We start from the raw sequence: 23,267 nt of genomic DNA on the forward strand, positions 1-23,267 counted from the left end.
ATGTGCACCCCTGACTATAGTAAAACACAACGTGGTTATGGATTCAAATCCTGGTTATCTCCAAAGGTCCCCTTGCTTAAGCCAGCACACGCCTAGGCTCGTCTAAAGTTTACCAGAGACCATCTGGATGATCCAGACTGGGAGAATGTCATGTGGGCAGAAGAGACCGAAATTAAACTCTGGTATAAACGCCACTTGCTGTGTTTAAATGAGGAAGAATGCTGAGTTGCATCCCAAGAACGCCATACTAACTGTGAAATATTGGGGTACAGACATTATCCTTTGGAAATTCGTTTGTGCAAAGAGAACAGGACAACATATCTGTAAGAAAGAAAGGATGAATGGGGCCATGCATGGGGAGATTTGGGGCACAAACCTTTCACCAATAGTTAGAGCACTGATGATGAAACATGGCTGAATCGTCCAGCATGACAATAATTGACATCTTTGGTTTTTTTATGTTTAATATAAACTAAACAAAAGGCACCTACATTTAATTATAAAGGAGATCACATTTTGTATATTTAAATCCTAACTCACTTGGTGTTACTGTACTGTTTAGTATTTTAATTGCTTTCTGTCCTGATATGATTAACAGATCCCATAATTACTTTCCCAAAAGCTAATTTTTTCATTATTTGTTAGTATTCCTTACATGTAATCAATAATAAACCAATAAAGTTGTGCCAACTTTATTATTATGGATATTCAACCACCCTCCTGTAGTGTGTAGATAAATATTTGTAATTAAATTCATCAAAAACAAACAACAAAAACGAAAGCAATTTAATTTCTTTAGACAAATACATTTACTGGTGTGCAAGTCAGTTTTGAAAAATGGCTAAAAAGCATGGGGCTGCTTTATTTTTTTGTCAAGTGGCCTAATGTCTGCCTTTGAATTGAAATGCTGAATGAATGGAGGCAGGGCTCAGCTCTTCTTGAAATCTCCATGTGCGTCACTTATTGCACAGCTGGGCTATAAGACTGCCTGTGTAGTGGAAAGACAGAAGATCAGTTGTTCATGGGGGAGTTTTGTTTATCTGAGTGATCTCAAAGACACAAGTGAGTTATGAACAAATTGTATCTGAAGATCAACATTTGCCATCAGATTTTGCCAAATGTTTACAAGTCAAGAGCTTTTCCATAATAATCCAAAAATAAAGGTTTAAAATGATGTTTTCCCGAATCAAGTGCCAAATGTGATGAGAAAATTAGCGTCTTAAGTCCTCTATCCAAAGAGGCTACAGTGAAACACATGTCTCCCTTTTCAATTTTTGAGGCCAACCTAATTGATCTTTAAAAACTACAGCTACAGACAGAAAAATAACTTTTAATAGTTTTGTACATACCGGTACCTTAAATCCAGCGTCTACACGTTTATCGGTATTTTTAAGCCCTCAATCTGTTACAGTCGCACTCCAACCATCCCTTGACATATTGTTAAAGCATTTTTTAATTTTGATTATGTTGTTTCTGGCTAAAATCAAAAACCTGGGTAGTTTTCTAGGACATAGTTTCTGCAAGCAGAAGTAGTTCATAAGAAATCTTCCACTGTTAGCGTGGATTAAGCTTGCCCCACTTCCCATCATCCCTTTGGTTTCACTCTGTCCTGCTAGCTTACTGCTCCTCACAATATGCAAAATTTATTATGGATCCCAATTAGCTGAATCACACTGTTGCAGATATCCTTTCTGGTGTCCACACATTTTTTACAAGATTTTTCTCCGCCAGTTGCAGATTTTAACCTACCAATTCAAGATTTTTCAAACAGTATTTTTTTCATCTCCTGATTCAAAACGATTTGAATAAAGAAATACTCTTATACACAGTTTTAATCATAATTTTCTTTATATATGTCCTACAGTATGAGAAAAAGGCTGCAAGAACATGTAAAAATACCAAAAAGACTATTTTTTATTGAAGTGGGTCTTACATTTAGAAAAGTGAAAGATCAGATTTTAGTTGTAAAACACTGTAACAGCCTTGTGATATTATAATTGCTCATTTTGGTTTAGTTTTGTGGATTAGGCTGTTTCTTCTCAAATTCACGACACCTTTAATATGACCAACACGAGGAGGTGAACAGTCTAAAAGACAATGTAAAAAACAGCTATTTTACTAATCAAGTATTACTAATGCTTACATGTGCAGACCACAAGCTGTTATGACTATTCTACATATCGAATATGTAGTTTAGCAACTTTCTATGACCTGTAGATTGAGCATCACGGTCGGAGAAAAAAAACAACAACTTGTTGACAGGACTTCATGAGCTTTTTGATAGCCCATTTTCTTTCCAAACCTGTGATAGTCGGACCAGATTTGTGTGCATGTCTTGTTTGGGAGTACAGCAGTTAAATGTGGACACCAGTACTTTAGCAGACAGAGAATTCCTGCGTCATTATTTCCACGTGTTGCAGTGTTGTTATAAAGTCTAATAGTCACTAATAACATGTCTTTGCAGAGAGATGAAGTAATTCACAAATAAGGTAAGTTGTTTTATTGCAGCCCGGCCATGTTTTTCCATCAAATAGAGGATATTTGGACATGAGTAGGATCCTCCAGCTACGTCGCCTTATGTAAATTGCACTTGTCTGATTCGTTTAGCCAGCGTAAGGTCATACCCAGGATAAAACAAGTGGGATATGTCTAATGAATATAACTCTTGCAGAAATGTTCTCCCCCGTCTGAATTTGTGAACCCTGTAAACTTTTATCTGGTGTCAAGCCAACAAGCCTCAAGGCTTTACTTGTTGAAACAAAATAATAAGTTAATATTTTTTATTGTGTGTATTAAAAAGTTGATAAAAATATGTAGAAATGGTAAGTTTCCTGGATGATGAGAAAAGTGGTTTTAGAAAAAGATTTCATGAATATAGTCAAAAATGACCTAAACCTGAGTGAATATGTAACTCAGAATAGTAGATGACATGATGTATGTGCATGTAAATATAATTATTGTGTTGAGTCAGCAGCAACTCTTAATTGCTCATCTTTGTGGAGTTGCAATTCCTGGAACTCTTTTTTATTTTCTCCGTTCTGCTTCTTTTCAGTAATTGCTTCTCAGGTTATCTTTTTATCACTCACTCATTATCTTCTTATTATCCCTTCATTTCAAGCAGCCACTTCACAGTTGAGGTGTTTTTGGTTAATTTTCTCATGCATTATAACTTAGAGAAAAAGGAAAATAAATGTCAAATTGCAGCAGGCATGCACTGAATGTCACAAAGCTCTGTATTTCTCATCTAGAAAATTCTTTAATGTTTACTTTCGTTTTTACTCCTCAGCCTTTTTTTTTTTAGTTTTTTAAAGGCATCCTTACACTTTGGTTTCTTATTAACATTACTCTAATTCAAGTTATAGTAAGCAGGAATCAGCAGATGTAAGCCAGAAAATATTAAAAATAATACAACTGTTTTTTTGACAAAATGAATAACCCGAGCCATGTTCCCTTTGCAATAAATATTCGACAAAACAATCCTAAATTACATGAGTACATGCCCACATTCTGCTTCATAATAAATCAGAGAAATGTGCATCGACTTACACAGATTTTTTTCCCCTCTTTATTTCTCAACACATTTTTTGTTTTGTTTTTATATTTTCATGTTATCTCCATTTTACACTCCTGTATGCTTTGCAACCCAATAATACAAATAAGCAGAGAAGGTGAACCACTTGCCATGTTGTTTATCAGCATTGGTGCAGCTCTGAGCTCCACCATGTGTGTCTTGTTTTGGGTATGAGATGGTACGTGGCACTTGAAGGATATTATGCAACATTTTGTACAGTTGAAGATCAGCATGTCTTTGCTGTCAGAGCTTGAAGATCTACATGTCTAACACTGTCAGATGTCCTGGCATTGCATCCATTTCATGTGGGACTGTCTGCTTCTGTTTTATTTGATGAAGTACTGCATAAGAAAGAGAGATTCAAAGAATATATGCGTGGCAGCTGGCGCATTTTGTGGCAGCGGCAGGTTGTACTGGCGCTTCTGGTAGCAGCGACAGCTGCTACGGTCTTTTAGAACCTATTACTGCCCATAGACAGCTGCTGTTTTACCCAATGCAGCTGCTGGAATCTGCGACTCTGCTTTGTCGCGGAGACAGTAAAACTCCAAGAGTTTAAGAAAATTCTATTCTGTTAGTGCATGCAAGCTGAGAGTGTGAAATAACACATATTTTTCATTCATTTTTTATTTTTATTTTGGCAGGTTCTTACATCTATAATTATCAACTTCAACTTGTCACCAGTTCTGATTTCACTAAATTAGCTTATCTGTTTTAGTTCCTTCAGTTTATCAACTTTACCTGTAGGATTTCAGCTTGTACACTATTTAACAAAGTACTGTGCTTTTGTATGTCTTTTGTACTAAATAAAAATTATTCAAAATATCTAAACAAGCTTTAAACCAGTTAACGTGAAATGCAAAGATGTCAGCATCTTTTTTGGCGTAATATTGACTGGTGGGATTCTGACAGGCTCATCTGGAGAAAACCCAGAGCCTATAGAAATAATAGGAGAGGAGAAGTTTTGTGAGTGCACAGAAGAAGAGTGCGAGGATGTGGAAGAGCTCTGACGGAAGGAAATTTCAATGTGCAGCAGGGATTCTGAATACTGCGATTCAATTCTGAGGTGAAGCAGAACATATTTTTAAGAGTGAGTGCAGAGTTCTAAGCGGGAACATTTTAATATATAAGCGGAAAAATAAAATACAGTTTACTCACAAAAACAAGTTTTTCTTGTAACCAAAGACGGCAAATTAACCACAGAAAAGGATTAAGCCTAATAGTTTAGAAAAAATAAACAACAACAATATAATACGATCAAGACTAGTGAATCCAACTATTTAAGGCTTAGGTTTGCATTAGAAAAACTCAATTTTAAATAATGGGGCAGAAATATCACATTTGGTAAATAATTCCATTGGAAAGCAAAGTAAGTATCACAAAACTTTGACTGAAGGAAATTAAACAACTATAGCTTAAAACCAATTAAAAAAAAGGAAGTTAACCGCTGGGCAGCTCCTTTTTCACAGTTGGATCTTAACGATGTGAAAGTGTAGTGCGGTCCATCAACAGACACTTTTGGCCATTTAAGAATGCAATAGACACCATTTAGGTTTTTACTTTTGACACATAGACACGCAGTTAACCAAAGTGGTGTGCCTTTATGAAAAATAGGTCCCCACCACAAGAAAATGTTAGGGGGCACATTTAATTAGAGGCTGTGAATTTCCTATCAACTTCTAAAACAGCTGTCTAAACAGTTAAAACTCTGGACACATTTTGGCATCTGCCAGTGTCAGCATTTTGCTAGTTAAGCAGTAATTTAAAATACTACAGCTAAAACTTGGATAATGGAAAGAAATATAGTTTGACTTGCCCACTAAGAGTTTTTAGTCTTTTTGGTAGACATGCTGATAAAAAAATAAAAAACATAAAAAAAATGTGGCACTTTGAAAAAGCATTATTATTTTATTTTATTTTTCAATTCACCCAAAAATTATCACCATTGCACACAATTTTGCTATGAATGTGGATCATTGACCGAGAGCTGGACTCAGTGACCCCTGCCCCTTACATTCCAAACTGCTGGCTCCAAAAAGCCAGAATCCCATAAACTTCTTTAGAGAAATAAACAGCTGATAACATTTTTTAACATGGCTTGCTATTCCTTTATTTTTTTCACTATGCTTTTCTGTAGTGCAGTTATTCAAGTTATAAACATACCAATCAGATGTCTCAATAAAGGTTTTCTTATGGCCAACCTTCAAAATGTTTGATTGACAAGATTACTTTTAGCCTGCCTTCAAGTGGCTTTCCAAAGAGCTTACTCCTGATTGGCAAGAGGGGTCACCATAGAAACATTGATTTAGACTGACTTGGGCCAATCACTGCTTACTGACGACATCTGGATCCAACATGGTGGCATCCATATTGCGAGAAAAGGGCTAAATTTTGTTGGAGCTGGAAGTAAGTCATTTTCTATGGATGACATCTCACTCATTCAGTCTGGTTCCCAAATACAGTCAGTGATCTGCACCTGTTTCAGTTTGGATCTTGTTTGATCTGAGACTCATACCACTTGTAGATTTCTAATACACACACACACACACGCACGCACACACCCACACGCACACACACACACACACACACACAAACAAGCTTCACGAAAGACACAAGGTAAGTAAAAAAAAAAATATATATATACTGTACATCATACACATGTTGGAAAGAGAAAACCACTTTTAAACATAAAATACTTACCGAACGGTGATGGGTGTCCATTGGTTATTGTTGATGGTCTGGGTTGCAGCTACATTCAAAACACGACTGGAACCACAACCAATATTAGCAACCAGGTTTCCATCTTCAAGGAACACATGAAGGAATTGATCTCCAAAGTTCTGCTCCTGGGCTAAAACAGTAGAAGAAGAAGAAAAAAAACATGTTTAGATTTAGGCCTGCTTAAAGAGAGTCAGAAACATGATCAAAGCTTGTGTTCACATGACGCTTTGGGTTTAATGATCATTTTAACTGTGGCAAGAAAAAAACTATGTGAGACACATTGATAACACTATTGTATTGATCTGTCAGTCAAACTGACATGTTTGATTTTTTTTTTTAGTTTTTTGCTAAATGAAGGTTGAGAAAAGTTTCTTTAGGGATATATGTGGGGAACATATGACATGAGCATGGATTTGTTCAACAAGCATTCTTCCAATCCCAAGTTCACTGATGTATCAAAGAGTGCGCACTGGTGCCTTACTTTTTGCACCACGGTCAACCAGAAATACTCAGTGAGGGTTGACTACAGGGTCAGACTGGGGCTGATCAATACCCAGCACATGAACACCTCAGAGAGACCCAGTGTTGGCTAGCAAATGTCATTTCACAGCCAATAGGTGGGCTTCCACAGAAAGCTTGCTCACATCACTGTGACCTCAACAATATTAACACAGATACCAACAGAGCAAGGTTTCTTTAGCCCAAAAGTAACTCCCATCAATTCACTGAACCAGAGCTGAAAAATGTCAAAAGCGGTCTGCTCAGCTAAGTTCATGGGTATCATTTTGAAAATCCTTTTTTATTTGTGTGCAGTAATTCGGTATTAAAACTAGTTAAACACTTTTAAATGTTATCAAAATAGCCTTTAAATTAAAAGGCTAATTATAGCTTTGAAACTTTCCCAAAAAATATATAATTCTACATACAATTTTTAAAAAGATGCCTCTAAAATTTAAATGACTAAACATTTTGGTCTTCACACAAAGCAGTTTCAAAATATTTTTCATTTCAGCAATAATAGTTCCTATTCTATCTCTATTATTAAAGGAAAAGGGATGTTTTAATACTTTAGTATTATTGCATTTTTAATATTAAAATAATATCTCATATTATATATATTTTACATGTGTTGATTAGAACATATTGCAATATTGAGCAGGATGAATTTAGACCTCAGGTCTGGACATTTTCTAGCACAGTAACAGGAATTCCAGTATGTTTTTCCAGATATCAGAACTTACACTTATTCCTTAATTCTGGGAAGAAAAAAAAAAAAAAAATTCTTTGGAACTGTAAAATATGACAAGAGACCACGTACAGCAATTTGGAAAACTTGTACAAAAAATAATTAATTAATAATTAATTTTTTGACAGTAAAATATAAAAGTAAAAAAAAATATATTTAGCCTTCTGTTTTCATAGCTTGCATGACATTGAGATAAAGAAATGTTCTTATAGGAGTAACCTTTTAGATAATTAAAATTCTAACCTTTACATGTTTAGCTGTGTAACTAAAACACAAAAAATGAATTTCATTGTTTTTAACCTAAACAAATCATAGTATTTTTTCAAAATGAAAACTAACAAATTTATTGCCTATGATTGAATAAAAATTAAGATGCTAATTTAGCTTAAAAGTAAAGCTGAGTGATTAACTCTACCATTTCAAAAACAAATATTTAGACCATTTTTTTTCTTCACTGTGTTCTAATGTACTTTTCACAGAATAAAAGTATTTTCCATCCCTCCCTCCGTCCACGTGTGAGGCCAAATTTGTTCAATTTATGGTCTAACTATGAGAAAAGTTGGTATTTTTTCTATGATTCCTGAAATGATTCATGACACTCGAATGTGACATGTTAGCAGATCTTTACATTTTACTTCTATTTTGAGTGTTATCCCTCACACATGAACCTTTAAAAAAAGTACTTTTCTATGAAAAAGGTTTGCCTTGAATTTGGCTGTTCTGCAAAACATGGCAGTGACTGCAGAACAGGAATATATATGTCTTAAACTATATTTTAGACCAAACACCACTTCTTTTGTGTTAGCTGTGAGACAGGATTGCATGTCTAGTTTGGTCATTTTTTCCAGATTACAGTTTATCACTGTCCTGCAGTACATTTTACTACTCCCAGTTTTTGAGCCCCCTGGTAGCGAGACTCTGCAGTGGGAAACCTACGCATTTCTGTGGCATTTATCTTCGCTCACAGACTGCTGAGGTCTTGAATGTTCACAAGTTCAAACACCATTCTTATAGACAGGGAATAATGGTATATGAGAAACATTTAGCAAATGTTCCCATATTCTGCATGAGGTGACAAAAAGTCATCACATGTTAAGATGATCTTCACCCAGGTCCAGAATGTACAGATAAAAACACATTTGTTGGACTGACCATTCTCAGTAAAATGTTACATCATCAAATAAGAGTTGCAAAGTCAGATGTCAGGCATGAATCCAACTGTTATCCTCAAAAACTGTCAAACAAAGCAACCTTAGAAAAATTGACATCCGCTGAAGAAGCCTAAAACCAAAGAGCTCCCGGCAAAGAAAGGAGAAACACTTAGACCTCTGGAAACAGTCACTGAAATCGATCGCTGTTAGTGTCAAAGCTTTTATGTTATAATGTTGATGCTGTGCAGAGGTTTTCTCTCCATGCTCAATGTAACAGATCATCAGTTCATGGGCTAATCAAACTTTGCAACAAAATTATACTTTAAAAATAATGTGTTCTGACCTTAAGCAACTGTGCTGAGCTACATTTTCACACACCCCAAAATATTTTCATTATTGATTTAGACAATAGTTTTACCTCTGTTAAAGTAGAGTGATGCTGTTTTAGAGACATTTATTAACTAAAAAGATGTCATATCACTGATATAAAAATTAAGGATAAGAGGAAGAATAAGAATATGTTTGTGTCGCACAGAGATCTAATCTTTTTACATTTTCTAAGATGACTGATGAATTACTTACTATTTATGATTCATCTTCATATAATATTATATTTATTATGACCTGTCATCTTAGACTGGACCACATGAGAATGCTTTTGTTCTGAGAACAAAAAACATGTTTTGTGGCACAAAAGTTCTAGACATGAAAAAAGGTATCACCAAAAAGCTTGCATCTATGTACGTCTTATATCCTTTGTGCAAAGGAAAAAAGATTGCAGTTACCCACTTTTTAAGCTAAATTCTAGTGTTCTAAAAAAAGGGAAAAAGTTGTGAAAAAAGTTAAAAACTTTCATTTCTACGCACTCACCCACATGCTGAGTTCAAGATAGGCTGGTCTCTGTAAGTACAGCTCTGAAGAATTTTGTTGAAAATAGCAAAAATCTTCTAATCTGATTTAAAAAAAAAAAAAAAAAACTTCAAAAAACTTTCAAAACATGGTTCCATACTCTGCTCAGACCACTTTTCTGCATCTTCCTTCACACACTCAGCTTACTAATGTTCTCCAGCAAATTTGAAATTCAGCCTTGTTTTGAAACATGAAAAAAAAGATGTCATCATCCCTTCAGTGCACTCTATGCCTTCTCCTTTTCTCTTATAAGGGATAAAAAAATGAAATACAACTTTATATATTTGAAACTAAGCATTTACTACACTTTAATCATGTTTGTGTTGAATTTTCTACAGATTTGCAATTTCAATAATTTAATAGATTAATTTCTAAGTGAAAAAGGAAGGCATGTTGTTAGCTTTCATTGGAGCTACTGAAGAGCCTCACGATAGCAAATTAGATCCTATACCAGAAAAGATTTTTTGTTCTGTCCTAAAACTGAGCTGACAAATAGGAACTGAGTCTGTTGTTAAAATTTAAGTTTTATTATAAACTAATTTTACAAACTGGGTGTATATCTGTGTAAAAAAAAAAAAAGAGTACTTCTCTGTAGATTCAATGTACAATTTCATAACAAACATTGTTTTTAAACTACTGCTCTTTCCTCCCCCTCATATTCATGTTTCAGATTTAAAGTAGAAAAAAATCATTCAATTATAACTTTGACAAATCTTTCTTTTCCTGTTTTTAGTGTTCTAAAAAGGAAAGAACATACGTTTTGACCCAGAAAAATACTCCAACTCTGAAGCAGATTTTAGACGTAACAAAGCATTGCAAATAATATGGAGGTCGCGCCTCCAGAGTCCTAAACAGAATAAAATAGGCGTAAAGGTAGATAAATGGGCATAATCATTCACATTATTTTAAAAATAAAATTCAAGCAGAGCCTGTTAAGATCACATAAACACAGCTGCAAAGACAACAAAAGTCACACCGATTTCCCTTCCAACAACAGTCTATTCTGTTCTCTTGCAGCAGTTGCTTCTAGACAGAACTATAATTCACTGGTTAAAAAATATTACAGATGCCAATGTTGCCCTATCTTTTATTTAGCTGTTTTTCTTCCATATGAATAATACTTCATGCTCTCCCCACGGCCCTGTTACAGCGAGTGGAACCTAACGGAGCGTTCGTCCTTTTGTCGGAGCCTGTCACTTGCTCCCCCCCCCCCAGCTCCCTCCTTCTCTTTATCTGCCTCTGTCTCAGCCCTCTTCGCATCCCTCCTCTCAAGCTGACAATTGAAGTCAGGAGGGAAAGACACGGGTTTCCTTCAGGGAGAGGTGTGAAAGGGGGAGCGGAAAATAAGTTGCAGGTCTTTCGAAGAGATTCTCCGCATCTCAATGCGCATCTTTAGGTTTTCTTCAGATTAACTTTGTCTGTTTGATCTCAGGAGTTTTCTTTTTCAGTTCCCATCCCCTGATGTGAAAAAAATATAGTTGGTGAGCTTTAAGCCAGTAAGAATTACTAGATAAAAGGCATGGTGCTGGTTATATGCTTTCTGAACAGTCATCTCTTTTAATGACAAAGCTTAGATGTTCCACATTCCAGAAAGATGGAGAATATCCCAAATTTAGAGGAGCCCACTGCCAATTTTGACAGCTTTTTAATTGAAAGGAATGTCCTTGACTTGTGGGAAAGCCGGATTCGAATCAAGATAACCTGATAAAGCGATCAATTGTTCGAATTATCTTTAGTTGAGGCTTAAGAAATGTTGTAGCTTAAGACCAGCACAGCTTAAGGACTGAAGGCTATGAATTTATGATGGAGCGGAGGTAAAACAATTCCAGTAAGAAATACTGAAGCTAACTTACTACTAACATTCAAGGACTTAGATGCTTCCAGGTGTTTCTTCACATGAGCACAAGTAAACATGACAGAGGCAGAACAGAGAAAAAACTTCTGTTTTCCAGTGAGAGTATAACTGTAGTTGTCTTTAGAAAAACAGAAATTATAGCAATCAGGAGCAGACCAAAAAAAATGACGTTAGAAAAATACTGAAGGCGTGACGTAGAACCCACAACAGCAAGACACTAGCTCACTGCTCTGATGGATCTGCTTGCAGACACATAGATCCATGTCTTTGTTTTCCTCGTCTAAGCTGACATCTGTCTCAAAAGTCTACAGCATTTTTGTTGCACGACTAATGTTAGGATGGAGGCTGTAAACTAGCGGGAGAGAGTATAAACAAAGGAATGATGGTAAGTTTGGCAAGCTTAATCTGTGCCAACACTCCCACCCACAACTCAGAGGAAAAATTCTGATGAAATACTGCCACTCTACAGAAACTAGGTCCTAGAAAATGAAAAACTTTGGCTAAAAACGGCATAATCATAATTAAAAGATCACGGGGAACGCTTTTAAAATAGATCCAAAGATAATCACAGTCAAAACGTTAAGTCTCTGCAATATAGATTATCTACACTTTTTAAAGGTCAACCTTCTGAATTTATAATAAAAAATGTGCAAACAACTATTATAGTAACAAATATGGTCAAGCTTCTGACGTAGAAACACGTTAATGTATTGCTCAAAGCAGACAAAGAATATTTATTTGGTCCTTAAAAGCACATGAGAGAGTTTGTGGACAATGTGATACAAAGATGATCTGGGCCAATCGGGTAAGATGAATGCTATGAAGCGTGTCTCTGGATGGTGTGAAATAAATCACCTCTGATCGCCACACAATGCATTTCTGTTGCACCTTAGTTGGACCTGACCGCTGTAACACAGGAGATGCCTTAGAGAATGTGAGAAGTTTTTAGAGCGCGGAGCAGTGGTTCAGCGAGATGCACGCTTGAATGTTTTTGGAGTCATTGCTCAAGGCATGCATGCAATGACTTCACCCCTAAACCGACTGGTAATTAATATCTGGAAATTTATTTTTAAACAGTTTGTGCGTAAAGTAAAACTTAAATTAAAGGAGCAGTGTTCTTCTATTTCCTCTTTGTTCAGAAATGCACATCACAAATCCAGCAGTTTTTATCCGTCCAAGACAATGCTCTATTGTTAAAAGGCTCTACTCAGGGACAGTCAGGCCTACCTATCCCAATCTTCTGTAGCAAAAGGGAGTGTGTGTTTCTGTGTGTAGATGTGGGAACAAAAGAGCTGGCAAGAGGCACACACACAATGGAGAGCTCACAGTTGATATAAAAGGTGAGGCCAATCTTGCCTCTGCATGTGACTGATCATCTCTGGAGGATTCTTTTGTTTGCTTCAAGCTTGTAGCTCAATCACGAAACATCACAGAAGCCTCCCAGTTGTCCACAAAAGATAAGACTATCAGAAGTTCCTTAGCAGATTATTATGTTCTCCATTTCTGACGCAATCAGTCCTCATTATGTGAGTACTATCTCGATCTTTTTAACAGTTAAACTTATGTGCAAGACATTAATTCGACGCACAGTGTTAATTTTTTGGATCTCAAAATTAAATGACAACAAACTGAATGAGAGAGAAATGTCTCTGAACTGGGAATCTGTGAAACATTCAGCATTTCTTAAAGCCAACAAAACAAACTTTGTTTTGAATATCACAGTTACAAGACGAAAGAGAATACAAACCATAGTGTTGAAAATAAAAAATAATAAAACTATGAACCGGGATGAAAAAGATTCCAGATGGATAAGAACTATTCATTTCAAACCAATTTCTTTAAGTTGGTGGTGCCATAGCAAACCAAAAAGCTTTAAGACCTTTGGGAAATGGTTGTGTATAAAAGATTTTCTTAGAAAAATGGCTGAATATCTTAAAATGATTCTTGCATGGTGCAGTGCTTAGACAATAGTCACATGTAGAAAAAATAAGATTAGATTGTATAACTTCAAAAAGGCATCCCAGCATGGTTCAAACAATTCAAAGGCTCCAGCCTAGATGCATTTTGTTCTCCCCACATGTTCCCAATATTTCCAGTTTTTGTAATTTATAGAAAACCCGTCTAACAAATGCTGACTGAGTTTTTGTTTTGCAAAATATACAAAATAAATAAATGCTTTTACAAGACACTTACAAAAGACATATGAAATGCAAAAATATGTGAAAAATAATTCAGGAATTCATTGTGTGAGTGGGATATGAATATGTATTTTAGCCTGGTTAGAATTTTAAATTTTTCCTTTAAGAAAAAAGAAACAGGCTACTTACTGAAGAGGATGGTGCCTTGAGTAGATTTTGTTTTCACTGTCAAATAGAGGGTTGTATCCTTTACTGCGGAGGCGTGATTACTGCTGTCACCAGAAGGCAGGAGAAGGAATGCAAGAGGCTGAAGCTCTAAGTATGATGTGCCATCGAATGAGGGTATATACACAGTCGAATCTGCAGAAAAAGGATTACAGAAAGGTTCGGAATGCATTTGCACGAAGGAACAAAGCATTTGTGGAGCAAAATAAGTCATAAAAGAAGTATCTTATCCAGTATTGAACATCAAGTATTTGTAAGAAAATGTTTATTGTAATTTTAGTGCCCCATTCCCCAAATTAGGACCCAGCTTTGTCTTTACTCTCTCTAAAAATTGTTTTATCTTATTTTGAACTAAAATTGCCCCAGAGAAAATTCAGTCCGAGATGCTCCACTGACTAAAAAAGTTTACACGTGGAACGAAATATGTTACTCAATTCAGTAAAATTTGATTTATGCTCCAACATTTATGTGTTGATAGACAAACTTTAACCCATAAATGTCCAAGGAGCATCTGAAATAGTTAATATCACTGCTAGGTAATACACTGAAACACTTGCTAAAACAAACAAAAACAAAAGTGTGGTTTGTTAAAATGTCATAGGTGCTCACATCTGCAATATTGTATAGCCCTATCAATAACCTCTCAAAGCAGGAAGCACTGATATCTTGGTACTTTGGGATGGTGAACAGTGAATTTAGATTATTCTGCAAAAAATGTCAGATGCTATTAGGGATTCTTGGGCATGACTCTCTTGAAAAATTAAATTTTATCGGAACAGACTTCCTGGTAAAATAAAAGTGAAACATATAAATCAAATGTAAATGATATGAATACATATCCAACAATTGATCAGGCACTGGGAGAAAAAGCAGTATTGGTTAGGGATGTAAAAGATGGATACTTTTACATCTATTGTGGATAATTTTACTCCTACATAGTTGATCAACAGCAGCATTGGTTGAAAACCAATTATGTTGGTAAAAAAGTATAAAATTCATAAAGAAGTAAAAAATTGGTTTCTAGCAAGCTTAGTCAGTTTTTTTTTCCTGTTTTGCTCACTACTGTCTTTGCATTTTTTTTCTACAGGTGATGTAAGCAAAGAGACATCCAATCACAAGCTTGCAAGTCAGATCAATTGCAATTGGCTGAAGGTGAACTACAGTGTGTTGTGTGCACTCAACATACCTTTTTGTTTAATCACAGCACTTTTTGTTTGTTAAAAAGATTTTTTATAAAATATTTTAGAAACCAAATGAAGAATAAATTTCTAGATTGTATCCATTTAGGTTAAAGAATTAGACTGCATTGTATCGTCGCAAACTATCGATTTGTTGACCTTGTAATGGAAATGTGTATCTTTTCATATGAAAGGAAAAGATGCACACCCTTACATGCCAACTAAAAATATCCCTGCCGCTGCTAAAGAAGCTAAAAAGAATGGAAAATGGTATCACCTGCTGCAAACTAACAATGAATCAATCTCTAAGGAGTTGATGCGTTGGCACACAAAGCCACACGCTTTCTTTAAATTGTTTGACTAAACAAGGAAAATGTTGAAAAGGGAATGAAAGACAATATCCCAGATTTCGTCTACATATATCTTCTTGCAAAGAATAAAACTTAAAGCAAAGAACTGCTTTGAAGATCTGATTAACACACATTTTTACTTGTGCACCAAAGAAAACAACGTTAGATATTATATAAAATATTTTATTGTGTTCAATATTTATTGAAGACATTTATTTCTGATATTCTTACAAGACCCTTTTTGCAACCAAAAACTAAAAAGGAAGAAGCTTCAGAAAAGCAGATTTTATGGCTTCAGTGTTGTTTTGTATCATATTTCATAGGTGTTCATAGTAAAGTGGTCTGCCAGTGTATTGCTAAATCAAGAATGGCATGTACAGTAAAACAATGCCCTGAAGTGCTTTTGTCAGTAAAGGGAACAGTAGAAATTGGCTGGTCTATGCATCTGCAGCACAGATAGTTTGTCTGTGAGCAGACTCAGCAGTTCCTTGTCAGAGCTGTGCAAGAGTGTCATTTCCCACTGGATGACAAAGCGCTATGACTTTAAGGAAAGGTGGAGAAGGTACAAGCTCAGGTCATCAACTCCACAAGCAAGTGATAATCTGTTGGCCTTTTACACAAAGGACACAGTGCACCGAGTGGTTAGCTTGCTGCTCTGGTCCATGACAGTTACTTTGAAGCAGGCACCAACTCTGGGGAGTTTGCCTAAAACATTCTGCTCTAACAAAAACTGCATATGGTTTCCAGCTAAAGCTTTAGTCACAACCGCCCTTATAGCTAGATAGTCTGTGGGCAGATATTGGGCAAACCTGTATGAGGAACGCAGGAGGTCCACACAAATATCAAGGTCATAGAACACTGGGTGGGCCCGTCTAGTGGTCACTGAAGTGACTGAAGTGGTCTGCAAAGTCCTCACACAATTAGGCGGAGACTGGCATTGTGTTTTTGTTCACATTTGAGTTGATCAAGGACTCAATTGTGGTGAAGAGGACTCTGGGGTTATTCTTATTTACAGAAATGATATTCGCAAAATATGAATTTCTGGTCTGTTTTACTGTTTGATTATATAGTTTTAGTTGGTTTTGGTATAATTGATAGTTTATTTCAAGTTTGTGTTTTCTCCAAAGTCTTTTGGCAACGTCTCTTCAATTGTTTAATTTCCTCAGTTCTCCAAGGGGGTGTGGGTTTGATATTTATCTTTTTAGATTTAAGTGGAGCAACCGAGTCGAGACAGGATTTAATTTACTGTTAAAACTTTCAACAAGTAGATCACAGGGTGCCGGGAAGACAGGTGGCAAGTTGGAGCGAAGAGATGTAATACATTTTTCGACCACTTCAGGATCGAGAGAGTTTTGAACGGAGTAGCCCGTAGTTATGCACGTTTACATAGACTTTTCATTGGAAGTAGTCTGAACGCGCGTTTCCGAGGCCCATGTGAACGTAGCACTACAGGCAGGTCACAACACATCCTACATTCCATTTTTATGATTAAGCCACAAGGGAACTGCAAGACACACCTGTGCTCCATTTGAGATGCAGACACTCCTGTCTACGACCCCCCAGGCACTCGGACAACCCAAAAACCTGCAGCATCCATAGGAGTCAATACCCATACGGGTGCATGTGACTAAGGCTTTAACAACCTTAAGAAACACACTTTAACTCTTGTTAAAGTAAAATATGTCCAACACAAGAGGCCCTCAGCTCTCATCTGTCTGCCCAGCTGTTGGACAGGACAAGTTAAAAAAATAAACAATAATGCTTGCTTGGACATCACTGCAAGCAAGCAGCAGATGTCCTCCTGGCACCCTACCCGCCAATTTTAACCGCACCTTAGACATTTAGGGCCCCTTGGTGTGGAGGGTGAGGGGACATCACTGTGAGTAATCAGGAGATGTCCCCTTAGTGCCCTACTCGCCAATTTTAACTGCACCCCCCTTAGTACACACACCCCTCCCCCTTCAATATATACATTCAAACATAAACACACACACATGCACACAAACACCCTCTCAAACACCCATACACGCACACACATTTTACAAGGAAGGTGGGACCTGGGTCCATCTGTCCCCTACCCCTTCCCTGGTGGGGGGTGCGGGCCCCTTGGCGATGGCGGCCGTGTCCCTTGGGTGCCGGCTCCCTGGGCCCGGCGGTGCTCTCTCCGCACGGTGGGGGGGTTCATATTACACCTGAGCCGGGGGTGTTCGTGTCCCTGGGGGGTGGGTCCTGGTCCTTGCCCCTGGGCCCCGCCAAACTTCCAACATGGCCGAGCCTGGTCGGGCCATATTTATAACATCCCTTGTGGGCCGCCCTTTTTTCCCCGGGGTTCCCCCCTCCTGGGCGGGGGCGGCGGGCCCCTGCCTTGCTCCTACCTGGACCAACCGTGGGCCGGGTGGGTGGCTGCCTGGAATGCGGAGCGGGTCTCCCTTGGGGGGTCCTGGCTCGTACCTGGGGTCGGGGCGGGGGGATGCCCGGAACTCCTGGGTGGTGTTGGGGTGCTCGTCTGGGGCTGTGGGCGTCCCTCTCCGGTGGGGCCCTGCGTTGGGCTCTTCCGGCGCGGCGGGGGGCTGCTTTCCTGGCTGGGCTGGGGCGGCGCTCTCTTTCCCTCTGCGCCTCCCTGCTCTCTGGCTCTGGGGGCCTCGCGGCGGTCCTGCTGGCCCTGGCCTGGGTGGCGGGCTTGGTCGCCCGGGGGGCGGTTGTTCCCTGCCTGTTCCCGTGTGGCGTTGGGGGAATTCCGGCTGCCGCTGCTGCTGCGGCGGGGGTATGGGTGTGGGGGTGGCTGGGCGCTCCTCCTCCTTCTTTTCACATTCCACCATCCATTTTAGAAGAACATAAACACTCACCTGAGCACAGGTGTTAGCTCACCTTTGCACTAATAGTTTGCATGATTGAATGAATGAAAGATTTCACACTAGTTGGTTTAAAGGCATAGGTATGCGTTCGTGAACACTATCTGTTTTGTGTGCATGTTGACATGTGGAAATTTTTGCGGCTAGCAGGTGTGTTGATAATATTTGAGTGTGTGTGAACAGGCCCCGCCCTTTTTGTACTACATTTGAACCGTACCGTAACGATAAACAACCAGTAAACCTGTCTGCTCTATGCTGCTTCATGGTCTTACCCCCCTTCCCCTCCTATTATCACCCTCCTACCCCCCCCTCTCTCTAACGTCCCCCTTCTCTCTTCTTCCCCTCTTTCCTTTTCCGTCCGGTCCAACACCAAAGATTTTCAAACATGATTGAAATTAATAAAGTTTGGCCTCAATTACAAAAGGGGTTTATTCAGACATACCTTTGGTTTGTCTGAAGATGAATAACCCCTCTTGTTAAAATAAAATATGTCCAACACAAGAGGCCCTCAGCTCTCATCTGTTTGCCTAGCTGTTGGACAGGACAAGTTAAAAAAAAAAAAAATAAAAAAAATAAAAAAAAAAAATAAATAAATAAATAAATAAATAAATAAATAAATAAAAAAAAATAAAAAAATAAAAAAACTTAAAAAACACAATTTAAATCAGCAAGTTTCATAAGACACTTTCTAGTCTGGTCAATTAAAAAAAAGAAAAACTGTGACACAACACACTGTATCTTTTTAGTCTATACATATATTCAATATTTGTCTATTATCTTAAAATATCAGTTTTTATATCAGAGCAAACACACAGTTCTTCCCACGGTGTGTTGCATTATTTGAAGTGTCGTGATGGGTTAGAGTTAGGGATAGACAAAGAATGAGTTACTCGATCGAAACTATATTTTTTGTAATATCAATTTATTTTAGAAATCGGGTATTCAAAACAAGCATTCAAAATAAATGTGCGGTGAAATCCAGCTTGACAGCAGCAGAGAGAAGCTCTGGCTGCAGAAAGGTCTATGAAATGTGGATCCTTTTTTCAAGGTCTGTGCTGCAAGTGTAAAAGAGGCCTACGTCAGAAGCTAAAGTAAAAACAATATGAGCTTTCTTTATTTGCTTTTGGACTGCCAGATGTGCCAGTCAGACATGACTCATGGATAGTTCATGCAGCGTTTGAGGGTTTATTTATGGAAACTAGAAACATCAAATGCAAGAATGAATGCTTCTTTGTCATCTTACAGTGAAAGTATATAGCATAAAGTAATAGCCAAATATAGAATACATTAGTTTCTGTGTTAGTATTTTGTTCAAGGATTTTAGTTTATTATCAGTTCTATGGAGGAAAGAAATCCCATAGTATTCCCAATCAGTTTGAGAGTATTTATTCTTAAGGATTCTCTCTCAAAACTCTGCAGTCACACTAAAAAAAAGTCCCTGGCTACAAACAGATATAGTCAGCCCCTCCTCAAAACAGATTCTTTGTGCTCAGACTTGCTGTTGTGCTTACAGCTTAATGCCAGTCAAAACTCCTCCCATTTTAAACTTCATCTGCAGGCTTTGAAAGGTTCTCATGATATTCTCTTTTCCATTTTGGATAATTGCAGTCTGTATGAGCCCGTCTGATGTGATGCTGACAAATCTGTCTCACACATGAAGATGTTTACCTGAGGGTGTTTCTGTATAGCTGTTGTCAGCCAATAAAATGTGAAAGTTTAGTTTTTCTATTAAAGAAAAAATCTGTATATGTAATTCTGTTACTAAACACTTGCATTTAGGAAATGTAGAAATACTGGCAGGTAAGATTTTGCAGCACATTCAAGATCAATGACCAAAGTGCTGACTAAAGTGGAATAGAAGGATAAATAAAACTGTATAGCAATAAACAGCAAGATTTATGACACATCCAGAGACATTTTCAGCGTTTGCTCCAACCTTAAGTTGATATAGCCACATGCTTTTTTCAAAGCATCATTTGTCTTTCCTGTGTACCATCTCTCTACTGTGTTAGCTTTTTGTCTTTGGGGTTTGTATTTTTTAACTGTGACATGCAATTCTTATCACAACTATGCTCTTCAACCAAAGAGTCACGGCAATAAACTCTACATTTAAGCATAGAATGAGCCTCCATAAAACACTGCTATGTTACAAAATAGCTTTCTGTGATCGCTTTAAGACATAAATGAGAAATCTGTGCCATTAAGTTCATCAGATAAGCACCAGGCTGATGTGTCCTACTGTCAAAGATCTACATAGAACTACTGAACAGGTGTTTTCCCTAGAAGTCAACAACTAAAAAAATAAATAAAAACATAGGAGAGAAGCTACATTTGTTATTTTAAGAACTAATGCAGATACAGTATCTAAAAAAAAGCCACTGCAAGAAGGCACTGGTTCAACAAAAAGGGCTGCAGCAGACTCTACGTCCTAAGGAAGTTGAGGTCCTTTAATGTGTGCAGCAAGATGCTGGAGATCTTCTACCAGTCTGTGGTGGCCAGCACCTTGTTCTCCTTTGTGGTCTGCTGGGAAAGCAGAATTGCAGTCAGTGACCCTAACAGACTGAACAAGATGATCAGAAAGGCGGGTTCTGTCATTGGCTGCAAACTGGAAATGCTTGAAGCAGTGATGGAGAGGAGGTCACTGAGCAAGATCTTGTGCATAATGGACAACCCAGAGCATCCTTTCTACCCTGTTCTGGATAAACAGCGGAGCTCCTTCTCTAGGAGGCTCAGACAGCTCCGCTCAAAAAATGTCCAACACAATTCAACTCTACAATAACTCACAGTGTAGTAGATGGCTTTAGCACATTTTTACTTGTTTACCTGTTTGTAAATAGTCTTTAAATTATACCTCATTATTTGTCTACATTTCTGCAAAAAAAAAAAAATTACATTATTGTTTTTTATATTATTCTATATTCTCTTATGTTTCCTGCGATGAAAATGCACAAATTTCCCATGTGTGGGATCATTAAAGTACTTCTGATTCTGATTCTAATAGCAAAGACTGCATCAAAATATAAAATATATGGTTTTCTATAGACCCAGAACGACACTAGTTACATGTGCAAAATATCTTAATCGGATCAATGGTCGGATTACAATTCAACCGTGTACAAGGGCCCAGTAAACCTTTTTCCGATTAGAAGAAACCTTTACATGCACAGCACTTTCGGTCGGAATAAATCATATGCACATGTGCAGTTCTGTTTAAAATACCGGAAGAGGAAATGAGTCCCGCTGTAAACAAGCCGAGCTGCCACATGCATAAATGGAGCAGCTCCGTAATATACGAGATGATCTTCTAAACGCGCTTTTGTTAATGTTATAGTTATTATGAAGCGCCTGTTCGCTGGTCATTTTATTTCTAATCTGTGTGGTGGGTGCTTTTTTTGTGGCAGAACGAAGCCGGAAGAAGGGTTACCGGTAGGTGAAGGCTAACATGCGCTAACAACAACATTTAGCCTTGGATGAACATAAAATCGATGCGGGAAATGCCGCAATCTGCATCTTGGCTGCACGTAAATATGTGGGAATAACATCAGCCTTTATTTTGTCGGGACACGACTGGAAACACAAATCCACGTGATTGTTTGAACGGTTCCTAAGGACTGAGCGACATTTCTGCTTTGAAAAGCTCACACCGCCCCAAAGCTGCTGTGTGACCTGTCGGTCCGAGCTCTGCTGCGCGACGGTAGACATGGTTCTCCTGAATTCGGCTTGTTCACATAGAGCTATGGGACGGATGGCAGTTCGAAGCTTCCCACACATAACAAAGCATCCTCCCCTCCCCTCAAACACAAAGCTTTAGGTCCGACTGCTCTGCTCAGAGATACGGTTCGCTCCGTCCACCGGCAGCCGCACTAGGACCGCGCAGGGTCCGTATGTCAGGGGCATGAAGCGCTCCTCCCCGACACCCCCCTCACGAGGGGTGTCACAGAAGATAGGAAGGGAGATCAAGGAGGCCGCAGGGTGAGGGCGGAGCACAGAGGCGTCCGCGGAGCAGCAGATCGGTCCTGTTTGAGCTCCAAAGCTTTCTCTGGAGCGAAACATACGTCTATGCATGAAGTTAAACCAGAGCAGTAGTGACACATGATCAGAAAGGAACTGTTTACATGAACAACGATCTGATCAACAATTGGCACCTATCTCGATCGGAAAGAAATTTTGATCCGAGCGAGTCTGATCGGGGCAGACTATTCCGAACGGCGTGTGTACATGACGCATTTTTTTTCCGATCAGGCGTTCTGTCCGATGACTTTTGTCCATGTAAACACAGCTACTGTCGTTGTCTGTAGGCCAAGTACACACTAAAACTTTAATTTAACCTGAATGGATTAAAAGATTATAGCTAGGTTCACATCAAATGTGATTCGTCAGGTGCTTCCAATTTCAATGTGTCAATAAACAAAAACGATTGCGGCGCGTTGTGAGCATTGGGTGCGGCTGTCTGGCAGCAGCGCATTTCGGCCTTCGCATCTAGGGTTCAAATATCTGAACTTTATAGTCGAATTTGTGTTACATCAACCAATCAGGGACTTAGCTTTGACCCGTGATGTGCTGACGACTTGGAGTCCAAACCCATCTGATCTGTTCTCCTCTTGAACTTTCTAACAATTTCCTTATTTGCATCTAGGAATTAACAAATTGTATTCTCATTTTTGTTTTTTCCTTCCTCAGACTAATGAGGGACAGCAAGCCTTAAAACTGGGTCACAGAGAGACAGAAGTTTCGCTGAAAGCGTCCGCCATTCAGACGCAGCTCCTGCAATAATTGATGAACCTCACCATACTGGGAGAATCTCTGAATGACCTCATGAACCCAGACACAGAGAGGTGTTTTATGATGCTTTTATGGAGCTTCTCTAAATAGATAAAGCTGATCTGTCAACATCATCTGAGTCTTCAGTGCATTGTTAAAGAGATATACAGACAATGCTTCCATTAAGTGATGAGGCTAAAACATTTAAGTCCTCCCACGAGGAACGGGAGAGCCAAGTTTATGAACATATTTTTAGACAAGAGTCAAGCAGAAAATGTCATGAGTGTCAAAGGAGACGCAGCGGGCATGAATT

The 23,267-nt window shown here is 38.2% G+C and overlaps 1 protein-coding gene across 4 annotated transcripts in view; it reads right to left on the reverse strand.

Moving 5' to 3' along the window:
- Positions 1-23,267, reverse strand: part of eys (EGF-like photoreceptor maintenance factor) — a 242,607-nt gene that overhangs the window by 75,216 nt on the left and 144,124 nt on the right. For all 4 annotated transcript variants that reach the window (XM_078932365.1, XM_023963743.2, XM_078932366.1 and 1 more), the window contains 2 exons: positions 13,778-13,948; positions 6,269-6,419 (listed from right to left, as the gene is read on the reverse strand). In XM_078932365.1, coding sequence (XP_078788491.1) covers positions 6,269-6,419; positions 13,778-13,948 — 322 coding nt within the window. The remainder of the gene's footprint in view (positions 1-6,268; positions 6,420-13,777; positions 13,949-23,267) is intronic.

Source organism: Oryzias latipes, chromosome 15 (genome assembly GCF_053564925.1).
Source record: "Oryzias latipes strain Hd-rR chromosome 15, Olatipes_Hd-rR_3.1".
In the NCBI taxonomy this organism is placed as follows: domain Eukaryota; kingdom Metazoa; phylum Chordata; class Actinopteri; order Beloniformes; family Adrianichthyidae; genus Oryzias; species Oryzias latipes.